General features: G+C 35.1%; 2 protein-coding genes and 1 pseudogene across 2 annotated transcripts; all 3 read right to left on the bottom strand.

The window, feature by feature from the left end:
* Positions 1-1,286: 1,286 nt before the first annotated feature.
* Positions 1,287-2,187, bottom strand: LOC124109221 (olfactory receptor 4C11-like; annotated as a pseudogene).
* An 11,815-nt stretch (positions 2,188-14,002) lies between these two features.
* LOC124109222 (olfactory receptor 4C11-like) lies at positions 14,003-14,917 on the bottom strand. The gene has a single exon (XM_046467754.1). The coding sequence runs from the start codon at positions 14,915-14,917 to the stop codon at positions 14,003-14,005; it is 915 nt and encodes a 304-aa protein (XP_046323710.1).
* Positions 14,918-21,809: 6,892 nt separating this feature from the next.
* On the bottom strand, positions 21,810-23,256 carry LOC124109215 (olfactory receptor 4C15). Its single transcript, XM_046467749.2, has one exon. The coding sequence runs from the start codon at positions 23,254-23,256 to the stop codon at positions 22,315-22,317; it is 942 nt and encodes a 313-aa protein (XP_046323705.1). The 3' UTR covers positions 21,810-22,314.
* Between the last annotated feature and the right edge of the window lie 581 nt (positions 23,257-23,837).

Here is a 23,837-nt window from a genome sequence, read left to right as displayed (position 1 = left end):
ACCAAACAAGTTTTTTTTCCTATATTTTTTCAGATAAAGATAATAAACTTATTTAAAAACACCCCCCCCCCAAAAAAAAAGAAAAAAATGCAATTTGGACATCTCCCAAGGAATGGCTAAGGGGAGATGTAATGAGGACTTGCAGTAAGGTCACCATACCAGTAGGGTCACTTGGAGGGGCAGAGCATTTTGAAGATAGCCACTGGATGTTTGAAGAGCAGAAAAGACATCACTGATGATCCTAAGAAATGGACATTTTCCTCCTACATCAAGGATACTACATTAGAAAAGTCAGAGATAATCTTGAAGAAGCTTGTGAAAAGGTCCCAAAGGGAAGAAAAACATAAATCTTTCAATATCTGCCAGTTTCAGAGACAGTGAGCCAGTTTGTTAAGATACAAAGTCAAGTAGGATTTTTCTTCCTTGTCCCCAGACTGTGCTGTCTGCCTTTTCTGTTTTAGGCTCCCTGAATTCAGCTGAAAGTGAAGAGTGTAGGGATTTTTGACAGTTTGACTAATGTCATGCACTGGGGATTTTACTTTTTGGCGTTGCCTCACATTGAGGGGAAATTGGGCTCCGTTATACAACAGTGAGAAGAAAAAAGTAAGGAGAAAGAAGTTTTGTGAGTTTTCATTCAGACAGATTAAAAAAAAAAATCTCTCCACTGTAGTGAGTTTGAAAAAGCAAGGTGAGACAAGAATCAAATTTTTATTTCCATTATGCCTTGCTTACATAGATCCAATTACACTTTAAACTCCATAGGACTAAATTCCAATGCTTAAAAGAAAAATCGAATTGTGAGTACTCATCTGAAAAGAGTGTAAACAAATGTGTCACTTGTGAATATCTCTGACAACTTTGATGATATCCTCTTTGAATGTTGATACTTACTCTGCCTATTCTGTAAACAAGTATTTGGAATTATTGGTACAGTGTTTTGACATTTTGTGTTCGGTGGATGGAGCTCATGCACATAACAATGTACATCACATTTTCTTCTATTTACCTGTATCAATTCCAGGTACTACTTGGTGCCAGTGTAAGTAAACTCATAAGTTCAGGTACTAATAGCTCAAGTGTCTGTGAAATTATGAAGTGGGGAATGATTAGCGTACATTCTATGTATAGATAGAATTATTTTCAAAGGAAAATGGTGGTGTTAAACATTCCCCTTATAACTAAAGTCCAAAGTTAAGAAACACCAGACTATCTTTTCAGGCCATGCAACAAAAACTAAACTGAGAGGACATATGCATTATAATACACATAATATTTATCAATTTAAGTCATACTTTGCTACAACATAACTTTTTAATGGCATTTTTCACTTCTGCATTCCTTAGTGTATAGATCAAAGGATTCAGTAAAGGTGTCCCAATTGTATAAAATGCAGCCACCATCTTGTCCACTGTAAATGTGGTTGGTGGACGAGTGTATATAAATATACATGGACCAAAAAATATGACCACAACAATAAAGTGGGAGGTGCATGTGGAAAGAGCTTTCCACCTTCCTTCTGTACTATGGTTTCTCAGAGAGTATAGGATGACAATATAGGAGATAAGTAAGACTATGAAACTCACCATGCATATGGCCCCACTATTAAACACTATGAGCAGATTGATGACATGCAGGCAAGTTTTAACAAAGGTTGCATATCACAGAAATAGTGATCAATCACATTGGGGTCACAGAGGGCAATCTCAAAGCCAGAGAAATCTGTGCTGAAGAATGCATGCAAGACCCTACCCAGGCCAGAATCACTAATGCATGACAGACATGATGGCTCATGATGGTTGTGTATCGCAGGGGCTTACAAATAGCCACATAGCCATCAAAGGCTATGAGGATGAGCACAAATATCTCCATGCAGTCAAAGAAATGGGCTGCAAAAGCTTGAGTCATGCACTCATTGTAGGAAATGGTCTTCTTCTGAGAAAGGGCATCCACAATCAGTCTGGGGGCTGTGGTTGTAGAGAAGCAAGCATCTGCAAAAAATAGGGGGAAGAGGAAATAGTACATGGGACTCCCAAGGGTCTGGCTTGTTTTAATGGTCACCACAATGAGAAAGTTCCCCAACAGTGTCATGAGGTAAAGAATCAAGAAGATCCCAAATATTACCTTCTGCTTTCCAGGGTCTTGTGCCAGGCCAAATAGAATGAATTCAGTCATGCTGCCGTTGTGCATCACCCTGTCAGTGGCTGTGGGCAGCATGCAGTTGACATATGTTTAATCTACAGATGAAAGAAATTACATCTTGGGGAGACTGTGGTCTTACTTCTGAATTCTGAGTTCTGTTTAATATTGTGTTGTCTGCAATGGCCTTTCTGTGAAACAAAATCTCCTATGACTCTTTGTAAGCTGATACCCAGATCTCTGTAACATTTATCTGTTGACTCAGAAACACACTGGATTGAACCAAAGCTTTTGGTTTTGTGGAATAAAAAAAGTATATATATCCTTCAAATATTTTATTCTTATCTAGATTGACAATTGCAGAACTTATTCTTTCTTTGGGTAAGTCACTTAAATTCTTCAAAACCTAGTTCTTGTGCATCAAAATGAATTGTAAGCAGTTGTTCTATGATTTCTGAGCTTTCAGAATTTAATAGTGCTATGCCTACATATCTGCACATATAATCACACATATATATAGTGTATTAATGCACTTTATCTCTATATTGTGACATTTGAAAAGAAAATCAACAACACTATTCCAATACAAGTAGGCATTAATATTGTTTGAAAATCCCACTTAATAAGAATGCTCTCAGTTTAGTTCACTCATTTTGGTGTCTGTGATCTCTCACTCTATACGTATAGTTTATATGACTGAAATAATATCATGCCATTTTATATTATTATTTTGACTTATAATTGTTTAATAACCCATCTTGATTTATTTTTCATAGATTAATTGCTAATTTAATAGTGGGATAGCATATCAATCTTTACATGTATTTGATCATTTGCTCATTGAGATATATATGACATTTCCAAGTTTTACTCTCATAATGATTCTACAATTAACTTTAGAATGATTTCCCAAGTGCAATATTATTACTCAAATTTAAGAGGTTACCAATGTTATTAACAAATATTCAAAATTATTTTCAATATTTTGTGCGCCATTATTAACTGTATAATTGTTATAGAATAATTCATGATCATGATGTAACATTCATAATGTAAGAGAAAAATTAAGACCTCTCTTTAGATTGTTTTAGTCTGAATTTCTAATCTCTAGAAATAATCACCCTTATTTCCTATAAGTAAATCCTAAAGCACTATAGACATTGTTGTATATGTTTATCTCTCTATTTTTTCTCATATACAACTATGACCAGTATATCAGTCTTGATAATTTTTCTAGAAAATTTGAGGCATTTGCAAAAGAAAAGTTATGATGTTACTTTATTATTATGCCAAAATTGTCTTATAAGATATAAATTATATGATGTTTATAAAATTGAATCCTATCATATTCACATATTATCAATCATGGTTACATTTTTTGTAGATTTTTTCCTGAAAATACTGCCCTTCTCATCATATATCATTTTTGGGGGGTCAAATTTCTTTAGCAAACTTGGTATTTTAGTAGGATGCACATTAATCTCCCCAAATCATCACTATATTTTTAGATGAAAAACAAGGTTTGGCTTTTCTTCTATGTATATTTTTTTTCTGTGACTTTGCTTCCTTTTTATTCAATCTGTCAATTTTTTCAATCTTAATTATTCCAGTGTTTAAAAACATTTTTAAAATTATATTTATTTTCTACTATGATTTCATAATTCTATTTTGCTTCAAATACTGAAAAATTATCAGAAAAAAATGGTCATTTTTTTAACAACTTATCTGAGCTTTAAGACAAATATGGATAGGATCATTAATTTTGGGTGACTGTATGTTATTGATTTTTAAAACAGTACAAACCATCTTTAGAGAATATGAACTCCTATAGAATGGATTCATTATTATAGAATTTAAAATTATGGAAGAACATGATCTGTAAATTTCATTGAAGAAAATCAAATTCCCAACCTGATTCTCTGAGATGAAACCATTGAAAACCAGAATTAGATGTGTTTTAGTTCTGTGGCCTGGCCTGATCTGAATCCACACTGCCTAGTTAGAATCCCCAGCCACTGCCCAACAGTGATGTGACACACTTAGAAAATCCCTTGATATAGACATGTAAAACATACATAATAAGATAATCCACCTTTTAGCATTGCTTAGATAGCTTCTGCCACCATACAGGAGATGTGCTATAGACTATGTTCCATTGGAGTAGTCTCATTATGACCATTACTCCTGGTTTTCCAGGATATATTGCCCAATGTTCATAAGCAATCCCAACTGTTCATTTACTCATAATACAGCTGTACAACAGTTTAAAAACATGAATTTGTTGGGGCTGGAGTTGTGGCTCAGCGGTAGAGCACTCACCTAGCACCTGCAAGGCCCTGGGTTCTATCCTCAGCACCACATAAAAATAAAGGAAATAAAGGTATTGTGTTCAACTCTAACTAAAAATTAATTATTTTAAAAAACCATGAAGATCTTTTGTTGAGTATCTGAAGTTATGCCTATATAAGGGATCATACCTGTTTTCTCGCTGTGGTCAGAAGGTAGGAATGACTGTTCCAAATATCTTCAATAAATATAAAGAATAAAATGAATAAAAGTATTTCATATTTTTAATGTACCGGGCCTTGGATGAGAGAGAGAAAATAAAATCAGGCTTTAGTTGTAAAAAGAGTTTGGATCCAAAGATACAAAAATCAGAGGAGAGAGAACATTTAGGATGAGAGAAATGAAGCCACATTTTAATGGAAATGAGAAGGAAAATGCTTCTTATAGCAAATAGATCAATGTAGAATTTCTAGTTAGTCTGACTCCAAATACATCACAGAAAAGTTTGGAAAAGTAACTTTTCCCCCAGCAAAGTACCCTGAAATCCAGATTGTAATGTTTGGACATCTTTTTCATTGGCAAAGTATAAAACTTGGAGCCATATAATATGTAAGATCAGATTTTTGTAAGATGAATTCATCACTTAAGAATAAAAATTACTCCAAGTAATTTACCTGGATTCAACCATTAGTTGTTATTGCTAAAGTTTGTACAATTGTGACATAGAGCTCATCTGTCCTAAAGTCTCTATCTTCTTCAAGATGCTACAGGTCCACTGAAGACATCTGGTTTTCTATTCCCTGCATTTAGAAACTCAGGGCAAAATACAAGTTTATTTACCATGGTCCCCATAATCTAAAGACAGCCCGAAGGCATTTCAAATACAACATGCCAGAGGCTTAAGACTTTTTGATTGCTTTCCTAGAGGCAGATCAGAGGTGCCCACTTTCAACCATTGCCTGTGAAGAATAACAACATTAAACATCCTCTTCAGCTTTAACAGAACAATTTTTATGCTTCCAAAACATAGAACATAATTCCTTTTGTACAATAGTTAGCACTCATTAAATTCTAAATAAAATGGTTCACATAATTTAGTGGAATAAAAATAATATCAAGCTTTGGGTAACATAAAAGTTTCCATTGCAAGAATTATTATATTCTAGAATTTTAGTCCTAGACTACATGCATGTCAATATTATCAATGGCCAATTCTATAATCCTTTAAGTAGATCTTCCAGGAATTCATTGAGATCCTATTCTATGTCTCTAAATGGGATGAAGGACCCAAATTTGGTATTCCTTCCTCTCCTCATTTCACCCATCTCTTTCTCTTTTAGCTTTCTTTCTATTACTTGGAAAGAAAGAGTGGACAGTTTAGAAATACAGTGATTGATAAATACAAATAAAAGCATTACTATAGTTTCCAATGCAATGGTTGATACACTCACCTTGGCTTTCAATACCCTTTCCCAGTGCTCCCATCTTACTGTCCACTTGTCCTCCCAGTGTTCTGCTCATCCAAGATCCAGGCACACCTGACACTTTCTGACCTTCATGTATAAACCTAAGTAGCCTCATTCCCTGAATATTCCATACCTTACAGTCAGATGACATTTCCTCTGCTCTAACCTCTATTCTCCATTCCCATCTGTGTGTGTGTGTGTGTGTATGTGTGTGTGTCTGTGTTAATTGAGATGTATATTTCCTAAATATACACTTTGGTATCTTTTAACCTCAATATCCTTTGTTCATTTTATCTGATATCTTGTAAGATGAGTTGCCTCATTGTGCTGTGTGTACTTTGGTCTATGCTAGAGATAGAATTGAGCAAAATTTTCAGGCAGAGAAAATCCAAGTCCAGAATCCAAGACTTTGTGCTCCGTGGAATCTGTCCTTAATACTGCATTGCCATTTCTGTGCAAAGTATCATACTTCAACCATACAGGTGGAGCCAAAATAAACCCCCAAAACCATACACAGGAAATGAAGGAAACCACCCATATACTCTGGATATGTCCTTTCCAATGGACTCAATCTTCAGAAATCAGCATTTGAAAAATAATAGTGAGGAAGGGATAGAAAGTTAAGCAAAGGCTATGAGGAGTCAATCCAAAGGGGAAAAAGGTGCTGTGAACAATAATTAAAGAAAGAATTTTCAGAGGATGCGATAGGGGAAATCCTATATGCAAGGATAAGCAAATAAGCATGGTAAAGATAAAGAATATTTTCTCCTAGGATTTCACTGAAGAGTCTTGCTTCCCTCTCCTCCTCTCATCACACTATTTTACATCTCACTCCCTCTAAAAGAATGCATTAATAAAGGGAGACAATAAGTAAAATAGCCAACACTAGTATCCTCTCCATCAGGACACTTAGTGCCATTAGCATCAATGCAAACTGACTGCATATGATTTGTGTACAAACCTATCCTTATCCTGATGTCAGACTCTGCAAATAAAGTAGTTCGCAAGTATTGGGTAATACACCATTGCTCCCTTCACTGTGTCCCCTTTGTAGATTGCAACTGAGCTTGAGACACTATTTCATCTGGAAATATTGGATCTTTTCATCATTGGAGAAAATATGTCCCTGGAATTTTTATCTTCTTGGGAAAAAGAACCAGAAAACAGCAACTGCCCTAAAACCTGGACCCAATGGGAGGCAAGAAAATTTCAGTCTCTCGAAATTCCCTCCCCAAGCTCCTATAGTCCCTGCCCCATACCTTTCCTCTGGAAGTCGCCCTGCACCAGTGCAGATCCCAGATTCTTCACCTTTTGTTTAGGCTGAGAATCAGCAACTGCTCCCAAGGGTAAAAGAACTCACTTGTTTTCTGTTGCAGAATTAAACTCACTTTATTGAAAGTGTTGTCTCTCTAGAGCCCTTCCCTTCAGTTCTGCTTTATTTAGCAGGTTTCCAGTACCCCATACAGGTGATTTACCCATTGTGTGTAGATTTTCCAGTTGTTCACAACTCAGCCACAAGTTATTTCTCTATCAATTGCAAAAGCTCACTCATATATTATTAACAATTTAACAAGTACTTGTCAACCATTTACTGTGTGCCAGGCACTATTTTAGGGACTGGGAATTTAATAGTAAAGATTAAAAAAGAAAAGAAGAAAGAAAGAAAGAAAGAAAGAAAGAAAGAAATCCCTATATTTTTTATAAATTTTATTCTGTTTTCTACATAATAAACACAATAAATAAATTGTGTAACATGATGGTATATGGTGATGTGTTATGTAAATACATAACAAAATAATTGAAATAAATAATAAAATAGGAGAAACAGGAGACACAAAATGGATGAATTTGCATTTTTTTTTTTTTTTTGGTACCAGGGATTGAACTCAGGAGCACTCAACCATGAGCCATATTCCCAAACTTTTTTTGTATTTTATTTAGAGACAGGGTCTCACTGAGTTGCTTATTGCCTCATTGTTGTTGAGGCTCCTTTAAAACTTGCAATCCTCCTGCCTCAGCCTCCCTAGCCACTGGAATTTCAGGTGTGTGCCACCACACCTGGAGAATTTGCATTTATTTAAGATAAAATATTCATAATTAGGGAAACACATTTGTTTGACCAACCAAAAGAAGGAAGCAAACTATGTAGACATCTGTAGGGGGAATAACTGAGACAGAAAATGACCATTCAAGGTCACTCAGGCAGAAACATAAAAAGTTGGCAGTGGCAGCAACAATGACTTGTGTGTTGTGATGAGCTTAAAGAATGCAGTTAGAGGCACTAGTACAAAGGAGCAGAAAATGGCTGAGATGTGGTTGAAAATTAATGGGTATGGAATTTGATGGTTATGTAAAGGTCTTGGTTATGACTCTGGAAGTAAGGAGCTGAGATAGGTCAAAGGACAATATTCTTGAAAGGAACATGATCAATTGGTCAACTTAGGAGCCAATACATGGGAAGGATCTTCTCTGTGATATTAAAATCGCCATGATACATAGCAGGTTCATGTTGAGCGATGGTGAGCAGAGACCAGCACCTTCAAGGTGCAATGGCCCTAGAAGCACTTGATGATTTTTCTAAGGGAGAGTGGAGTTTGGGATAATCAGAGTAAGATGAAAAAGTAACTAGAGAAGAGGTGTGAGCTAGAAGTGGTGATTAAAAGCACTCACAAAGTCTCACCTCTAAGATGTTTTCATGAGACCTGTGGAGAGAAAACATCCCTCACTTAAGGAGAGACAGAAGGCCAGGAGAACCAGGGAGGTGAGAAAGCAAATGTTCACAAAGAGATTGAAAAGTTAGGGGATTCTGTCCATTGCTGACCTGAGATCTAGGAGTTGTAATGAAAGAGGCTCTTAAGGAATGAGAGCTATTATTTTAAAAGGAGGAATCTGTAGTTCTGTAGGAGACTTAAAACATGAATTTAATATATTCTCCTAAAAATGATAGTTTATTCTCTCTTGTTGGAGAAATATTAATGTAATTTCTTCAAATCCTGGGAACTCATAAAATGTGTGGACTTGCTATTAGGCTTTTACAAAAAGCATAATCCACTAGAATGTTAACCGTGAATATGGGATTTTTTTCAATGCTTCTTAGAATAACACTTAAAAATAATGAGTCAACCAAATTGAATTTGATTTTTGAACAGAAATGTTTATTGGATGCTCCTGGTGCCAGGTGCCTATGAAAGACTGTCCACTGAAATAAAATGTTCCCCTTTGCAGTAACAGAATAGTATCAGCATTCATGGCCACCAAAGGAGAGTCTACATTCACCAGCCCTGCTTTGCAAGTAGGGGTAGCTCTGTGGCTGAGGTTTTGTCAATTGGACATAAGCAGAAGAGATACTTGTAACTTCCAGGCTGAAATCTAAAATGTTAGACTTGTGTTCTTGGATTTATCTCCCCTTCTGGACAGATGGTGTCACAAATGCAGTGCTCTGTGGCAGTGCTTCTTAATCTGCAACATATACTTGAAACACTTCATGTTAAACTCAAATACTTCATCAGTTCAAGGCTGAAGCTTGGGATTCTACATTTTTAATGAGCTCCCAGGAAATGTTAGTGGTTCCAGCTATGATCACATTTTGAACATGAAGGTACAGCTTCACAGGTGATCAAGCAACAGACTGAGAGATAGCTGGATCTGTAAATTAAGAAGAGGAAATGCTCTGCCAAGTTGGATTATTTCTATGGGACTGTTACATAAAAAGAATAATTTCCTATTTAAAAAAATATTTTAGTTATAGATAGACACATTATCTTTATTTTTATTTATTTATGTTTATGTGGTGCTGAGGATTGAACCCAAGGCCTCATGCATGTGAGGCAAGCGCTCTACCACTGAGCTACAACACCAGCCCAACTTCTTATTTTTTAAAGCATAATATCTTTGTATGTCTCTTTGATAGAAGTTTATCCTTACTCTAAGTATTTATGGAACTCAAAAATATACATGAGGGCTTTTTCCTCTTTATATAATAACTCTACTCCTGAGAGGGTTCCTGAATTACTGATATGGTCTTTCTCATGCAGAGATGGCATTCCTTCTGTGACATTTTAAATTACTTTTCCCTTAAGAACATGGATTTGTATTAACCATGAGAATTCAAAATGTTAGAGTTTAAAACTCTTCAAAAAGGATATATGGAAAGAAAAGTTAAGGCAATATAAGACATTGCTTAATCTTCAGAATTCAGAGATTCATTCTTGTTGCACTACTATAAAGTAACTCTGGCCTTCAGAATTGGGCAGCAAAAATCAGATCTTTTAAATAAATACCTAGTTGTATCAGTGGAGTAGAGGAAGGGGATTAATGGGGATTCTGGAGGGATGGGCAAATAAATAAATAAATAAATAAATAAATAGTCCAGTTGTGAACAATCTCTCATGCTCTTGCTCACTGTAACCAGATAAAAAGGGCCCACCATTAGAAGACAGAACACGTGTTTAATACTTTCCAGGGAAAATTCAATTGGAGAACATGACTCAATGCTCACAGTGTTAGTTAGTTAATATTGTGCAAAAAATGACCTCAAATTTAGCAGCTGAAAACAACTCACATTTATTTTTTCAGTTTCTATAGGTCAGGAGTTGAGTACAACTTAACTGGATCTGTCGGGGGTCTTTCACGACAATATAACCAAGATTCAAACAATGCTATGGTCTCATCTTAAGATTCAGCTGGACAAGGTCTACTCCAAAGCCTGTGTGTGCCTGTTTGCAGAACTTGGTTCCTCTCTGGACACTGACATGAAGGCCTCATTTTCTCACTGGATATTGGCCTAGAGACAGGTCTTAGTTCCTGGCTGTGTGATACACTGAATAATAGTTTACTACCTGGCAGCTTACTTTATTGAAGCCATCAAGTGGAGAATCATGAGAAAGATGGAAATTTCTTGCAATAATAACAGAAAAGTAAATTGCCATCTAAATATTTATGGGTGGAAAGAGAACCCTAGAAATTGAGAGAATAGGGGTTACCAGAGAATGGGGAGTGCCTGGAGACAGGCAGAGGTGGATCATTGGGAAATGTTATTGTTTGATAAGAATAAGTTTTGGTGTTCTATGGCATAGAACATAATTAACAATAAAACATCATGTATTTCAAAATACTTAGAAGAGTTTAATTTGAATGTACTCACCACAGAGAAATGGCAAATGTGATAAATATGCTAATTATACAAACTTGATCACTACCCAATGTATACATAATACGTAAATAAATTATCACATTGTATCTCATAAATATGTACACATATTTGTGTTGTTACATACATAATATGTAACAATACATAATAAAAAGAACAATTAATAAAGATGATCTTGTTTCTACCCAGTGATTATGGGGCTATAGATAATCACTACACACTAGGCCAGAGAGCTTCTTACTGCCCAGGTCATCACATGAAGACATAATTCTTATCTATCATTTATATTTTTCTATCTGCGTACACATTTTTATTAATCAAATTATTTTTCTATTGCATATAGTTTTATTTTGTAGGGATCATATTTTGTTCCTTTTGAGTAACATGTAGAATTCTAGGGAAAAAAAGAACTTCTTATAAACCCCAGGTCTAACTTAAGTGATTAGCACAAATGATTGCAATAATACATTTGGAAACATGAAAATAATTATAAATGCTATATGATTATAACTCTTAAAAAATATAAAAATTAAAAATAACTACAATAGTAAATTGTTTAAAATTAAGAAAACAAATGTTATTTAAATTAAGTAATGCTAAGTTAATATAATTTTGTTTTGTAAACCCTGCTCATCATTTGCCCTTCAATCACAAAGTAACAGTGTTTGACACCTTTTAACAATGATCACGTTCAGGCACTCAAATTATGTGATTATACCTGGGTATGAGGTATTCATCAGATGACCCAAACCATGCCTTTATATATTTTGAAATTATCAACTCAATCAACTCAAAACATAAAATCAGAATTTAAAAATCCTTATGGAAATTAGCAGAAATCTAGGTAGAGCCAATGGGAGCTTACTTTTATCAGGGTGGTAGGAGAGTTGGTAAGAAAATATACCATACCCTGGATATATATTGAAGGTGAACTATTTTTTTCTAAGACATTTGGTGTCAACTGTTAGAACTTCATTTCATCTATTTATTTTTTACTTCAATGCTTTGGCAACAAAAAGAACAGATTTCCTGGGGAAAACTGTAGGAGTAAGAGTGAGGCAGGAAAAGTTAGCCAGCAGCTGTGAAGGCACTAATAAGTCTACAGAGGAAGATGTCACAGAAATGTGACATTCAGATGAGAGCCATCAACACAGAGATAGTGCATGAAGCCTTATGAACCCTCATTTTAAATGTGGGAACTTTAATATACAGGATGGAAATGCTTCTCTGAGGTACTGTTGCCTTCAACACAGGTTCAGAATAATCTCAACTAATCTTAATTAATCCAGGAAGGAGGAGCTTCCCAATCATCCCACAAATGTTTGTGCTAAAAGCAGCTTATCCAAATATCAGGAAACCTCCTCTGTTGTGTCATTTCAATTACTACGTCTTCTTTCTCCTGTTTTCAACTCCCAAGCTTCCCTTCTATTTATATCATAAAACTAAACCTTGGCAAGGCAAGCGGTTTGCTGATAGTCAATGTCATAATCCAAAAATTGCTGCCTGCTATCAATAAAATTTGGACTTTGAGGTTTTCCAGCAAATAATACGTAAATCTTCCAAACTTCTATTAATGGAGTTTGAATATCCATGAGGAAGCATGTCATGATTCATGGGAAGAATCCCAAAGTGGTACTGTGTAGGTTCATCTGCTACAGTTTAGGGGACAGTTCTCAGATTTGTAGGAAAGCACTTATTTTCATTCTGGCTCCCCTTTCAATGGCCTTTTATTGTCCAGACGTGATTGAACTGATTCTTTTTGTCTAAACCCAGTTGAAAGTATCTGAACCAAAATGTTTATTGAATGAGAAACTACAAAATATGTAAATTAATGCACCAAATGTTTATTCTGGCCATTAGTAACTATCCTTCTCTCTCTAGATGAATGTTCATAGGAAGCCCAATTACTATATGAAACTGACTTCATTCCAGCAGAATTTGACAAACAGGCATTATTGGCTATGGGCTTCAGTAAACAGTTTGAAATGTTCATTCTGAAATGATATGTCTGCCAGTCATACTGACCAAAGGGAAGCATTTTTCTTGCACTAGGACTGTACCTCAGAACTAATCCAAATTGTGCTCCCACAATGTACTTTGTGTGGTATTTTAAAGTGGACATCTTACTCTTTGGATTAATAATAATGACACCAGCTCTTTTTCTCTACTGTGACTCTTTTTATAATTATACCTCATTTGTGATAGTGGTAGTTTTTATGACTCAAAATTTTACAAAAGATTCTCAATTCATCAACCAAAAAATATGGGCAGTGAAGATTAGTTATAAAAAAAATCACCATAAATAATAGAAATCATGGTTCAATACTCAATGTGTGCCTTATAACAAGTTTTAATTTTATTTGAATGGAACACGTTGTCAGTCTATATATCTTCATGAGAGGAATAAAAGATAATTTTTTAAAGTTTTTTACAAAAATAATGAAGTATCAAATAGGTGTCAACTATACAATACTTAAGATCCTTGGGGAACATACATTTCTTGGAGTAACTTTGGTTATTGACTGTTAAGCCAGATAATATATGACACAGATTTAAGAGTACCAGATCTCATTTCCCCCCCAAAAAAGAATGTTAAAAATAGATGTTCAGAAAGAAAATAAAGAAGAAAATCCCAATTACAATAGTGCGTTAAAGAAATAAAATTATAGAAACAACAAGATCTGGCTCATAAAGCTTCAAAAAGGCAGGGGAATCAATTCAGAGAGCAAAAGTCAGAGGGCTGGTGCACCTCAAATATGGCTGCACTTGGTAGTCTGTCATTTTAAGTAATATTGTCCTAAAATAAAATGGGTACATGCTCATTCTGCCTATTTTGCCAAATATCCTACTGGAATAGAATTATGCAATAACATTGGGATGAGGACTTTATTCTTCTCCATTGTGCAATTTTACGTAAGTTATTGTAGAATTCTACAATAAGTCTTCCATTTTTGGCTGCCTTGAGTCACAGTTTGTTGAACCATAACTTTCTGATGGCATTTTTGACTTCTGAATTCCTCAGAGTGTAAATCAGAGGATTGAGCAAGGGTGTTCCAATTGTATAAAAGACAGCCACCATCTTGTCCATTGGAAATGTGATTGGAGGGCGAGTGTATGTGAATATACATGGAACAAAGAATAAGATGATTACAATGATGTGGGAGGTGCACGTAGAGAGGGCTTTCCTTCTTCCTTCGGCACTCTTATTGCTCAGAGAGTGTAAAATGAAAGTGTAGGAGATAAGAAGGATTATGAAACTCACCATGCATATGGCCCCACTATTAAACACTATGAGTAGATTGATGACATAAGTGTCCATACAGGCAAGTTTCAACAAAGGTTGCAAATCACAGAAGTAGTGATCAATCACATTGGGGCCACAAAAGGGTAACTTCAAAGCCAGGAAAATCTGTGCTGAAGAATGAATACAAGAACCAACCCAGGCCAGAATCACCAATGCACCACAGACCTGTTGGTTCATGATGATTGTATATCGCAGGGGCTTACAAATGGCCACATAGCGATCAAAGGACATGAGGATGAGAACCAAGGTTGCCATGCAGCCAAAAAAGTGAACAACAAAGATCTGTGTCATGCACTCATTGTAAGAGATGACTTTGTTCCCAGATATAGCATTGATAATCAATCTGGGGGCTGTACTTGTTGAAAAGCAGGAATCAGCCAAGGATAAGTAGAAAAGGAAGAAGTACATGGGACTCCCAAGTGTCCGGCTGAACCGAATGGTTATCAAAATGAGTGAGTTTGCCAACAGAGTTGCAAGATAGAGAAACAAGAAGACCACAAACACTATTTTCTCCTTTAGAATATCCTGTGTTAACCCAAATAGAATGAACTCATTCACACTGTGATTCAGCTCCATGGGTAGAGTGAGTAGATAAAAGACACAGCTGAGAAATGATTTATCTGCAAATAAAATTGATACAATGATAATTTGGCAGTAGATGTGAACTGTACTCAATGAGAACTTTGTAGTTTCAAACAACATAATACAGTGATTCTCCCATTTTTTCATGTATTATAAAGAGTAGGATTTTTTTTTAATTGAATCTCTTACTTTAACCATAGGCATTGATGCAAGCTCTTCTTAGGTGGGACAAAGAATATTTGGGGGGGAAGAAGAAAACCTACAAGTGATTGCGCTCTCTGCCAGTCTGAGAACTAATGACTATGTAATAGCGCCTTACTTGTGTCATCTTAATGTCTTAAAATTTTCATTTCTATAAAAATTAAAGATTTTAATGGACACATATTTGTACACAAATGCGTATGATATATATGTGTAAATACTGGGAATGCATCTCAATTATGGAAACTAAATAATATCAAAGTGTACATTGGGGATGTCCTCTTGAGAAAACATGTTTTTTGATATGGACCTCAGTTTTTGCCCATTTTTCCTCTTCAATGTCTTGACCAAATTACGTTTTCATATGAAATTATTTCTTCAACTTTTGAGTTACCCCAGTCCTAATTTTAGTTTCATTTTCAGTCAGCACACATATGAGAATATGATATATGAATAAATCATTAAGGTTGAAATTATTAAGGAAAGTTACTATATATTTAAAACAATTCACTACACATGTTGGATATATGATATTGAGTCTCACACCGTAAATTTGATGTGCCACTCTGCCTAGAACCTGAATAAGGACTTTACTTATAAATGACATTTCCTAACATATTTATCAGAATTTTTTTGCATTTGACCATTTTTGTTTCTTCCAAATCATAATTCTAAAGTTATATTGCAAAATTTCGCTAGATGAATAATCCCCATTATTTTGCTCTATCCTGCTTTATATGCACACATATTTATACAATTTAAATCATCCTATAAAACTTTATTTTCTAGTTTTCACAGAGTATTCACAATACAATTATCCCTTTTTTTGATTATACACTAACATTTGAAATTTCACAACATAAATTTTACTATTTAATTTTAACATTGTTTTTATATTTTAACTCTCATATATAAACATTTGACCAAATCTCTTCTTATTTATATACTTTATTTTTAATAATTTCATCAATATATATTACAAACTTCTGAGGCATAAAATGTATAAATTTTCATAATTACTGATAATCTTTGTCTAATGCCTTTCCAATTTTGTTGTATTAATATTTATTAGAAATATTTTCATCATGGTATAGGAGTATTTTCACAATAAAATATCCAAAGTTTACATTGAATTACAAAATTCATAATTTTCCATCTCACTCTCCAGAGGTAACATACCATTCCTTATGTATTCTCCTAGATTTTTTATAGTTATATATGTATATGTATATGTGTGTGTGTATATATATATATATATATTTGGCTAAATATCCCTTTTATGAACACATTGGATCATTATTTACCATAGTTTCTAAAACTGTAGCAAAATAGCATTTCTTAAAAATAAAATTCTAAAATTAAGCATTATCTTATTTGGTTGGCTAATAGAATAAAAATTAGAATAAACATTTATTTGTTTACTGAGGACAGTATGATATTTTTGTATATTTTCATTTCTTATATTTCATATGTCTGAATTATGTATGTCTTTTAAAATTGTTTTTGATATCTTGCTTTGAGCTCTTTCCTGTTTTGAATGTTATACCATTGAATCTATGAATTTCCCCCTTTATGATTTAACAAGTTATCTAACTTTGGGAGTTATCATCTTTATTCTGTCTCATAATATTCCTAGCACTTATTTTAGTATGAATTTTGAGGTAGTCTACCTGTGTCTGATTAATTGCCAGTCCATCAATGAATTAAAGAGCACTATGGCATCTGTCACCAGACCCCCTCAGATCTGCAGCCACTATAGTAGGGCATGGAAAGATGTTCTCAAGCACTTTGCCATCATGATGGAGGGATTACACACTTCCAGATAAGATAAATAATTACATAAAAATTACACACAGCCTTATGCAATTCTATCAAATATCCCTTTCCCAAGTCTAAGTAGCCTTAGAGAATGAGTTAATGGGGTAGTAAAATTTCAAACATTAGAAATAGTGGTAAAGCTTTGTCTTAAAAATCTATGTTCTCATTCAATACAAAGGCTGTTAGAAAGTCCTGGGGAAATGGTGGACAACCACGCTGTCCAGGGCATGCTATTTTGGTTTATTTTAAATAAGAGGAAAAAAAAAAAGATTTGGAAGGCAGCACTTTGACAGGCTGTGTGCATAAGCTCAGATCAATACTGCCTCAGGTTTTTTATTGAAACCAGTCATTATTTCATAAAACTCCTGAACTATCCTTCCTCTCTGATAATACCTTTGGGGTATTACCACAGTAGTGGAGCATACCATTTACTCTTCTTTAATTTTAAATTTTTATTTCTACCCATTAAAATTTTAACAAGTTTAAATCATATCTGGACCCAAGACCCTTCTTTATTTTTGTCTAGAAATAAACATCTACCTCTATTCCCTTTGCTTTGATATTACTATTCACTTTGTGTTGATGTGAATAAAATACCTCATATTACCTATTTTCCTTTTTTCATTACCTTATAGCTTAAACAGAGATTCACTTATGTTATTTCCTTTGACACGAACATTTTCTTGCAAGAAAAGTATGTCCATTAGCCTTGTTATTTTCTGGGTATGAAATGTGACCTGCAACCCAGAGAGTTTTATTGAGGTAAAACAATAATGAAATGCTGCTACTAAGTAGCTATTCTCTTTCCCATCCACCTTACCTGTCATATAAAACAGCAAATCCCAAGCATTCATGTCATTGTATCCTCAAAAAAGAGAAAACTTGAGCTGTCAGAAGATGCCAGTTGATTTTTAAAAAATTTTTCTGACTTGATCCCAAAGTCAAGTTCTGCAAATTCATGATGAAAAAATATCAAAATACAAATTAGATAGCTAATGAATGATAGTGAAAGGGAAAAGGGCAGAGACTCAATGAATTAGAGTAGGAGACAGGAGACTGATAGTGAATAGACAGCCGCAGAGTTGTGAGGTAGGAGAAAGAAGATCTGGAGAGGGGAGGTAAAAGGGGTTTGTGACCCAAAATTTCACAATAAATCTCAGCCTCTTTCTCTCCAACCCACTTGATCCCAAATCAGGGAGGTAAGGTGTGGTCCATTTTGAACAAGGATGACCAAGTTTCCTGAAACTCCAAGTGTATGGAGAGTGGAGTCCTATTATATACTTTGTTCCAGAAACCACACCACTGACATTAAACTCTTCAAGTGAGATGATCCCAAGATCAAAAGTTCTGCCATGCTGGGCTCAATGTTATGGTGCTATATAATTCCACCCTCTGTGAGCAGAGAGTTGCTGAAGAAATAGTCTATGTTCCTGCTGAATCTAGGAAGGTTTTTAAGAACCCTGGAACACCATCACTCTTGTTTGGGAAAATACTCTCTAGAAGTTCTACCTTTCATAGAAGACACAGCATTCCTGACAGTCTTGAGAAGGCAATGTGAAGAGAGCATTTCAGATAGATTAAAATCCTTACCTTTTTTTCTGTTAAGCAAACAAATGCTTTCCAAAGAACTTCACTTTTCATTTATAGGAAGCTGAATCACATGAGGCCTGGGTACAGCTTTCTATCATAGAGGTTATGGGATGTGGAGAGAGTATGTGGAGAAGGGACTCTACATGTGGACATATTACACGTGGTTCCTCCCAAAGCACTGTGTCAGATGAAAACAACAATTTCTACACTGGAGCATTGAAGAAAGTTGTAAAACTTAGAGGAAGTTTCTAATTTGTCTCTTGAAAACAGGATGAGAGAAACTACCCCTGTGCTCTGAGAAACCCTCTGAAACCAGCTATTTTTTTTTTTACCAGTTTGTCTTTGGTAAAAGTGTAAGTAAACACATTTCTTTTTATTACACTGGAAATTTATAGTAATTCCACAAAGGTTTTAGATGTGTAAGGCTTTTATCCTCAGGAGCTCTAAGAAAGCCTTACTCCCAAGGAGTCCCAAAGGATGTCAGTGAGTTACCTCGTTGACTGTAGAAGGCAGGCACTGTAGAATAGTTAAATTTCAACTTGATATGAATTGCAACTGAGAAAACAATGCTCAACTTTTTTATGATTGGCTTAAGTTAGTCTCTTTTGGAGAAAATGAAATTCATTGAAGCCATTTAGATGTTGGTGGACATGAGACCTGGCCCCAACACATCCACTATCTAAATTTAATTAACTACATTAATAGTTTCAATTTCAAATTTTATCTTTTGTAAAGGTCAACTAACAATAATATTATTTTCCCCATTTCTCATCCCATCTATATTTTAAGCCAGTGTAGAGAGAAAAAAGGGATGAGAATTATTGAATACTTTTCTTATGCATTTTTCTCTTATTTCTAAAGATATATTCTCTTCTACACAAGGAAGAAAAACAGGTCTTTTAATTTGAATGTAATCATAAACTATTAAAGTTGGGACATTATGAAATTACTTTCCTAAGGTGGATGGAGACAAGGATTTGCTACCTTGTTATGCCATTGCCTTTGAGATTGCTATTATGAGGTTGACACCAGAAATCCAGAGTGAAGGTAGTAGAAAGAAGCAGGAGACAGATTGCAAAACACTTCGCACTTCAGCTCATGTGTCTGAGTACCAACCAGCAAGCAAGTGTCTGAGAGAAACGTCTTAGGGAAAAGGATGCTGCCAACCTGGACTTTTTTTTTTTTTTAATTACAAACAGGCTGGAGGGATTTTTAGAATATTTTTTTGTTGTGTCACTTAAAGCTTTTAGACCACAGCTTCTGCACCAGTTTAATGGGAGTCTGAAGACAAATTTATAATTTTATCATTTTCTACTATACAATTTTATAAAGACTTAAAGATATAACATAAAACTAGTAATCTCTGACTCAGAAAAAGTGCAGAATAAATTATTTTGTTCTTATTAATCCTTCTTCAACATGAGGAATTGAGGTGAAAAAGTGAGAGAAGACTCACTCAAGGTGACAAAACCCATTAATAACAAAACATGCTTAGAATCTGAATCTCACAACTCTGAGTCCAAAGCATTTTTAAAAATTATTATTATTTCAATAACGTATCAATATTAATGGCATAAGGTTTCTTGTCTGGCAAAACGAAATCAGTCAATTAGGCAAGAGCCTGGGTCAATGATCTCACCAAGGCCCTTCAATCTCTGAGTGAATTCTGTGAAGACTAAATATTTCTTGTGGAGAGAAAGGTTGAGGTACCTAACGACTCCACATAAAGCCAAACCAGGGTACCCAAGGTTTGTCTGAGGGCAGTGAACTCTGGTCATTCAGTCATGAAAACTATGCAATTCAGTATAGATGACAACTGATGCTTGTACTCTTTTGTATTATTATTATTATTATTATTATTATTATTATTATTATGTTATTACTATTTGGTACTAGGGATTAAACACAGGTGTGTCTCTTTACCTCTGAGCCACACCCCTAGCCATTTTTTTTATTGCAAGTTTTATTTTTAAACAACATCTCACTAAATTGCTGAGACTGGCCTTGAACTTGGCCTCCTTCCTCAGATTCCCAAGCCACTGAGTTTACAGGTGTATGCCACCATGCCCAGCACTCTTTTGTCTTTGATCCATGTGTATCTCATGTAAAATCTCAGAGTGAATTAGGACCTTACTTTAAAATTCATTCACTTAAAGTTATATCTTACTAAAGTTAGTGTTCCAATGAATAATAAAGAAATTATTCAGATCAAACCTAATCAATAAAATGGAAGTTTGAAGCAATATATTATTTTACTGAGATATGAAATAGCTAAAGATCACTGAGAAAAACTTTTTTTTCAAGTGATGAATGGAGAATGAAAAAATATTATAGAAAATAATTTAACATAGATAGAGGAAATAACTAAAAGTAGAATTTATTTGAAATATCCCCTTCTAAACTATGTCAAAGGGTGAATTGTAGCGTGTATCAACATCTGCATGATAATGCCAGCAATGTCTATATTCACTTTGCAAACATTTCATTAGGTTAATATTAGAGATGGATTAAACTTTACTAAGTAAAGATATATCATCCATTCATTCAGTCAATTTAGCAATAAAAATGACTTTGTTTATCTACATTTAAATTATCTCTTTATTGATAATTATACCAATAGAATAATTTTCACTTGGTAGTCAAAGTCAAGAAAATTAAAAACATAAAATTAAAATGTTATTCTTTTTTAAAATTGATGTTTTACTCTCTGGTGCCTCTGGCTACTATTTCTTCAGAAAGGGGAGGAAGTCACAGCCCTATGTACACATCTTTAGGAAGGCATTGCTGGTATAGTGGTGTCCCAAGAGTTTCCTTTGACTGCATTTGAATAAGAAATACTGATTGCTGACTCCCATATGGAGTGTGCTCCACTGTCTCCCCACAACAGCTAATTGGTAGCTGTCTCATATCTGAGAAGAGCTATCCACAGGCAGAACTGGACCAATCAAGTCCTATCTCCCAGGAAATGCAAGAAGGGACTCGAATTTTGCAGCCCACACTGAATGTTGAAGTCACCTGACAAAGGAAATCCTTCAGTAGAAGTTTGATGAATCTCTACTCTCTGCTAGACTTGAGTCCTGGTTGCTCTTCAACAGTCACTAAGATCATTGTCATCAATCTTTTATAACATGAAATAGTGTGAGTAAATTTCGGTTACTAACAGGCAGAATATTTTTGTCTTTTTTCTGCAAAGATTTTACAAATAGAGTGATTGGAGATTAATCAGTAGGTAATTTCTCTTTTTATTCTTTATTTCTTTTATTATTAGACTCTAAGGAAGCATACAATTCAATTATTTTTAACTTACATACGAAATATCAAGTTTCCAGCTCAGCTCTGATACCTGATGTGAAAGTAAATGCCGCAGTCCGGCTGCAGCAAAATAACCGGGGGGTGACGAACAACTTGTGTAGATTGATACAGCAGGAGTAGGAGCCGTTTATTGTAGGACAGGAGCGGTATTTATACATTCCACACAGCTTATCTAATTAACATAAACTAGATACAGCAGTCAACCAATAAGAAATCTCCACACTTAATGGCTCGCTGGCGTTACTTCACAAACCACTCCCTCTGGCAAAATGCCAGGCGCCATCCTGACTTGTTTACACACCTTAACATTATCTGATACCTGATGTGAAAGTAAAGATCATTTTCTGACCCCTACATGAAGGTTTTCTATAATTGTATATTACCATATTTCTATACAAAGGAAATCCTATAAAGTTTTTTAATCAGAAAAAAATTTACTTATTAGGTCATAAATTTATTTTTTAAAATGTTTAATGTCTACCTTCATCAGAAACTACTACCAGCCTCTTCCACACTTTCCTCATGGAATTTTTTACTTCCTTATTCCTGAAAGTATAAATCAAAGGATTAAGGAAGGGAGTTAGGATGGTGTAAAATATGGCCACCATTTTGTCATAGGGGAAGGCAGAAGGAGGTCTTGCATATACAAATATGCATGGTACAAAAAACAAAACCACAACAGTAATGTGAGATCCACAGGTGGACAGAGCTTTCCTCCGCTCCTCAGCACTGTGATTTCTCAGGGAGAACAAGATGACACCATAGGAGACCAGCAACAAGGAGAAGTTGATGATGCAGATTAATCCACTGTTGGCGATCACCAGAAGGCCTAGGACATGAGTGTCAGTGCAGGCCAGCTCCAGTAATGGGTATAGGTCACACATGAAATGATCAATGACATTAGGTCCACAGAAGGGCAGCTGGAAAGTAAAGAGAATCTGTATGATGGAATGCAAGAAGCCCCCTGTCCAGGACACACCCACAAGAATGCCACAGAGCCTCCAGTTCATGATGGAAGAGTAGTGCAAGGGCTTGCAAATGGCCACATAGCGGTCGTAGGCCATGGCTGTGAGGACAATTACCTCTGCTCCAGCAAGGAAGTGCTCAGCAAAAAGTTGAATCATGCATCCTTTATAGGAGATGGTTTTTCTCTCATAAAGAGAGTCCACAACCATCTTTGGTGTGATGACAGAGGAGAAGCAGGCATCCAGGAAGGACAGGAATGCCAAGAAAAAGTACATGGGGGAGCTCAGCAGTGCAGGGCTACAGAGGATGGTCACTACAATCAGCATGTTGCCTCCAACAGTTGCAATGTAGACCAACAAAAACACAATAAATACTATTTTCTGAATTCTTGGATTATTAGAAAGGCCCAGGAGAACAAACTCAGTTTCAGTGCTCTGGTTTTGCATGATTTCCAAGGAAAAGGTGAAGGTAAAACTGTGATAATGTAAACATATAATTTGGATAAAAAAATTGCTTCAAGTTATTTGTAATATTACAGTCATCAACTAGCTGCTGCAACATTAGGTGGACTTATCTTGAGTGCTTTCGTTATCACTGAGAACATATTATTAGATATTTATTGAAGGCTGTTGTACATCAGGCAATATTGAGGTATAGATAAATTCTTGTATATTTTAAGAAAAACAGATTTTCAATGTGGTGGAGGAGTTACTTTGTAAAAATCCAGCTTTAACCATTATGTAGTAGCTGCCTTGTGTATTTGATGAAAGGCATTCTAAAACCACTCTCAATTTGCAAACAAAGAAAGACTATTATTTATTAATTAGACCTTCCATAGGCGTAGGATGAGGCAGGTATGAGTAGCCTGCCATGCTTGATTAGGGGACTGCTTCATCTACCATTAGAAGAAGAAATAAGAGGCAGTTGAGGTGGCTCCTGACAACCATGGATGCTCCTCAAAAATTTCTTAAAATCATTGGAAAGAATTGGTCCTGTGAATGAGAGGATTCATTCTTTATAAAACCAA

This window comes from Marmota monax, unplaced genomic scaffold (assembly GCF_021218885.2).
Source record: "Marmota monax isolate L192 unplaced genomic scaffold, Marmota_monax_Labrador192_F-V1.1 WCK01_AAM20220418_F8-fsc00932, whole genome shotgun sequence".
NCBI classification, from domain to species: domain Eukaryota; kingdom Metazoa; phylum Chordata; class Mammalia; order Rodentia; family Sciuridae; genus Marmota; species Marmota monax.
This window is presented reverse-complemented; position numbering and strand designations above follow the sequence as displayed.

Coding starts and splice junctions, on each gene's coding strand:
- LOC124109215 (XM_046467749.2), bottom strand. CDS start 23,256: ATGCAAAACCAGAGCACTGAAACTGAGTTTGTTCTCCTGGGCCTTTCT.
- LOC124109222 (XM_046467754.1), bottom strand. CDS start 14,917: ATGGAGCTGAATCACAGTGTGAATGAGTTCATTCTATTTGGGTTAACA.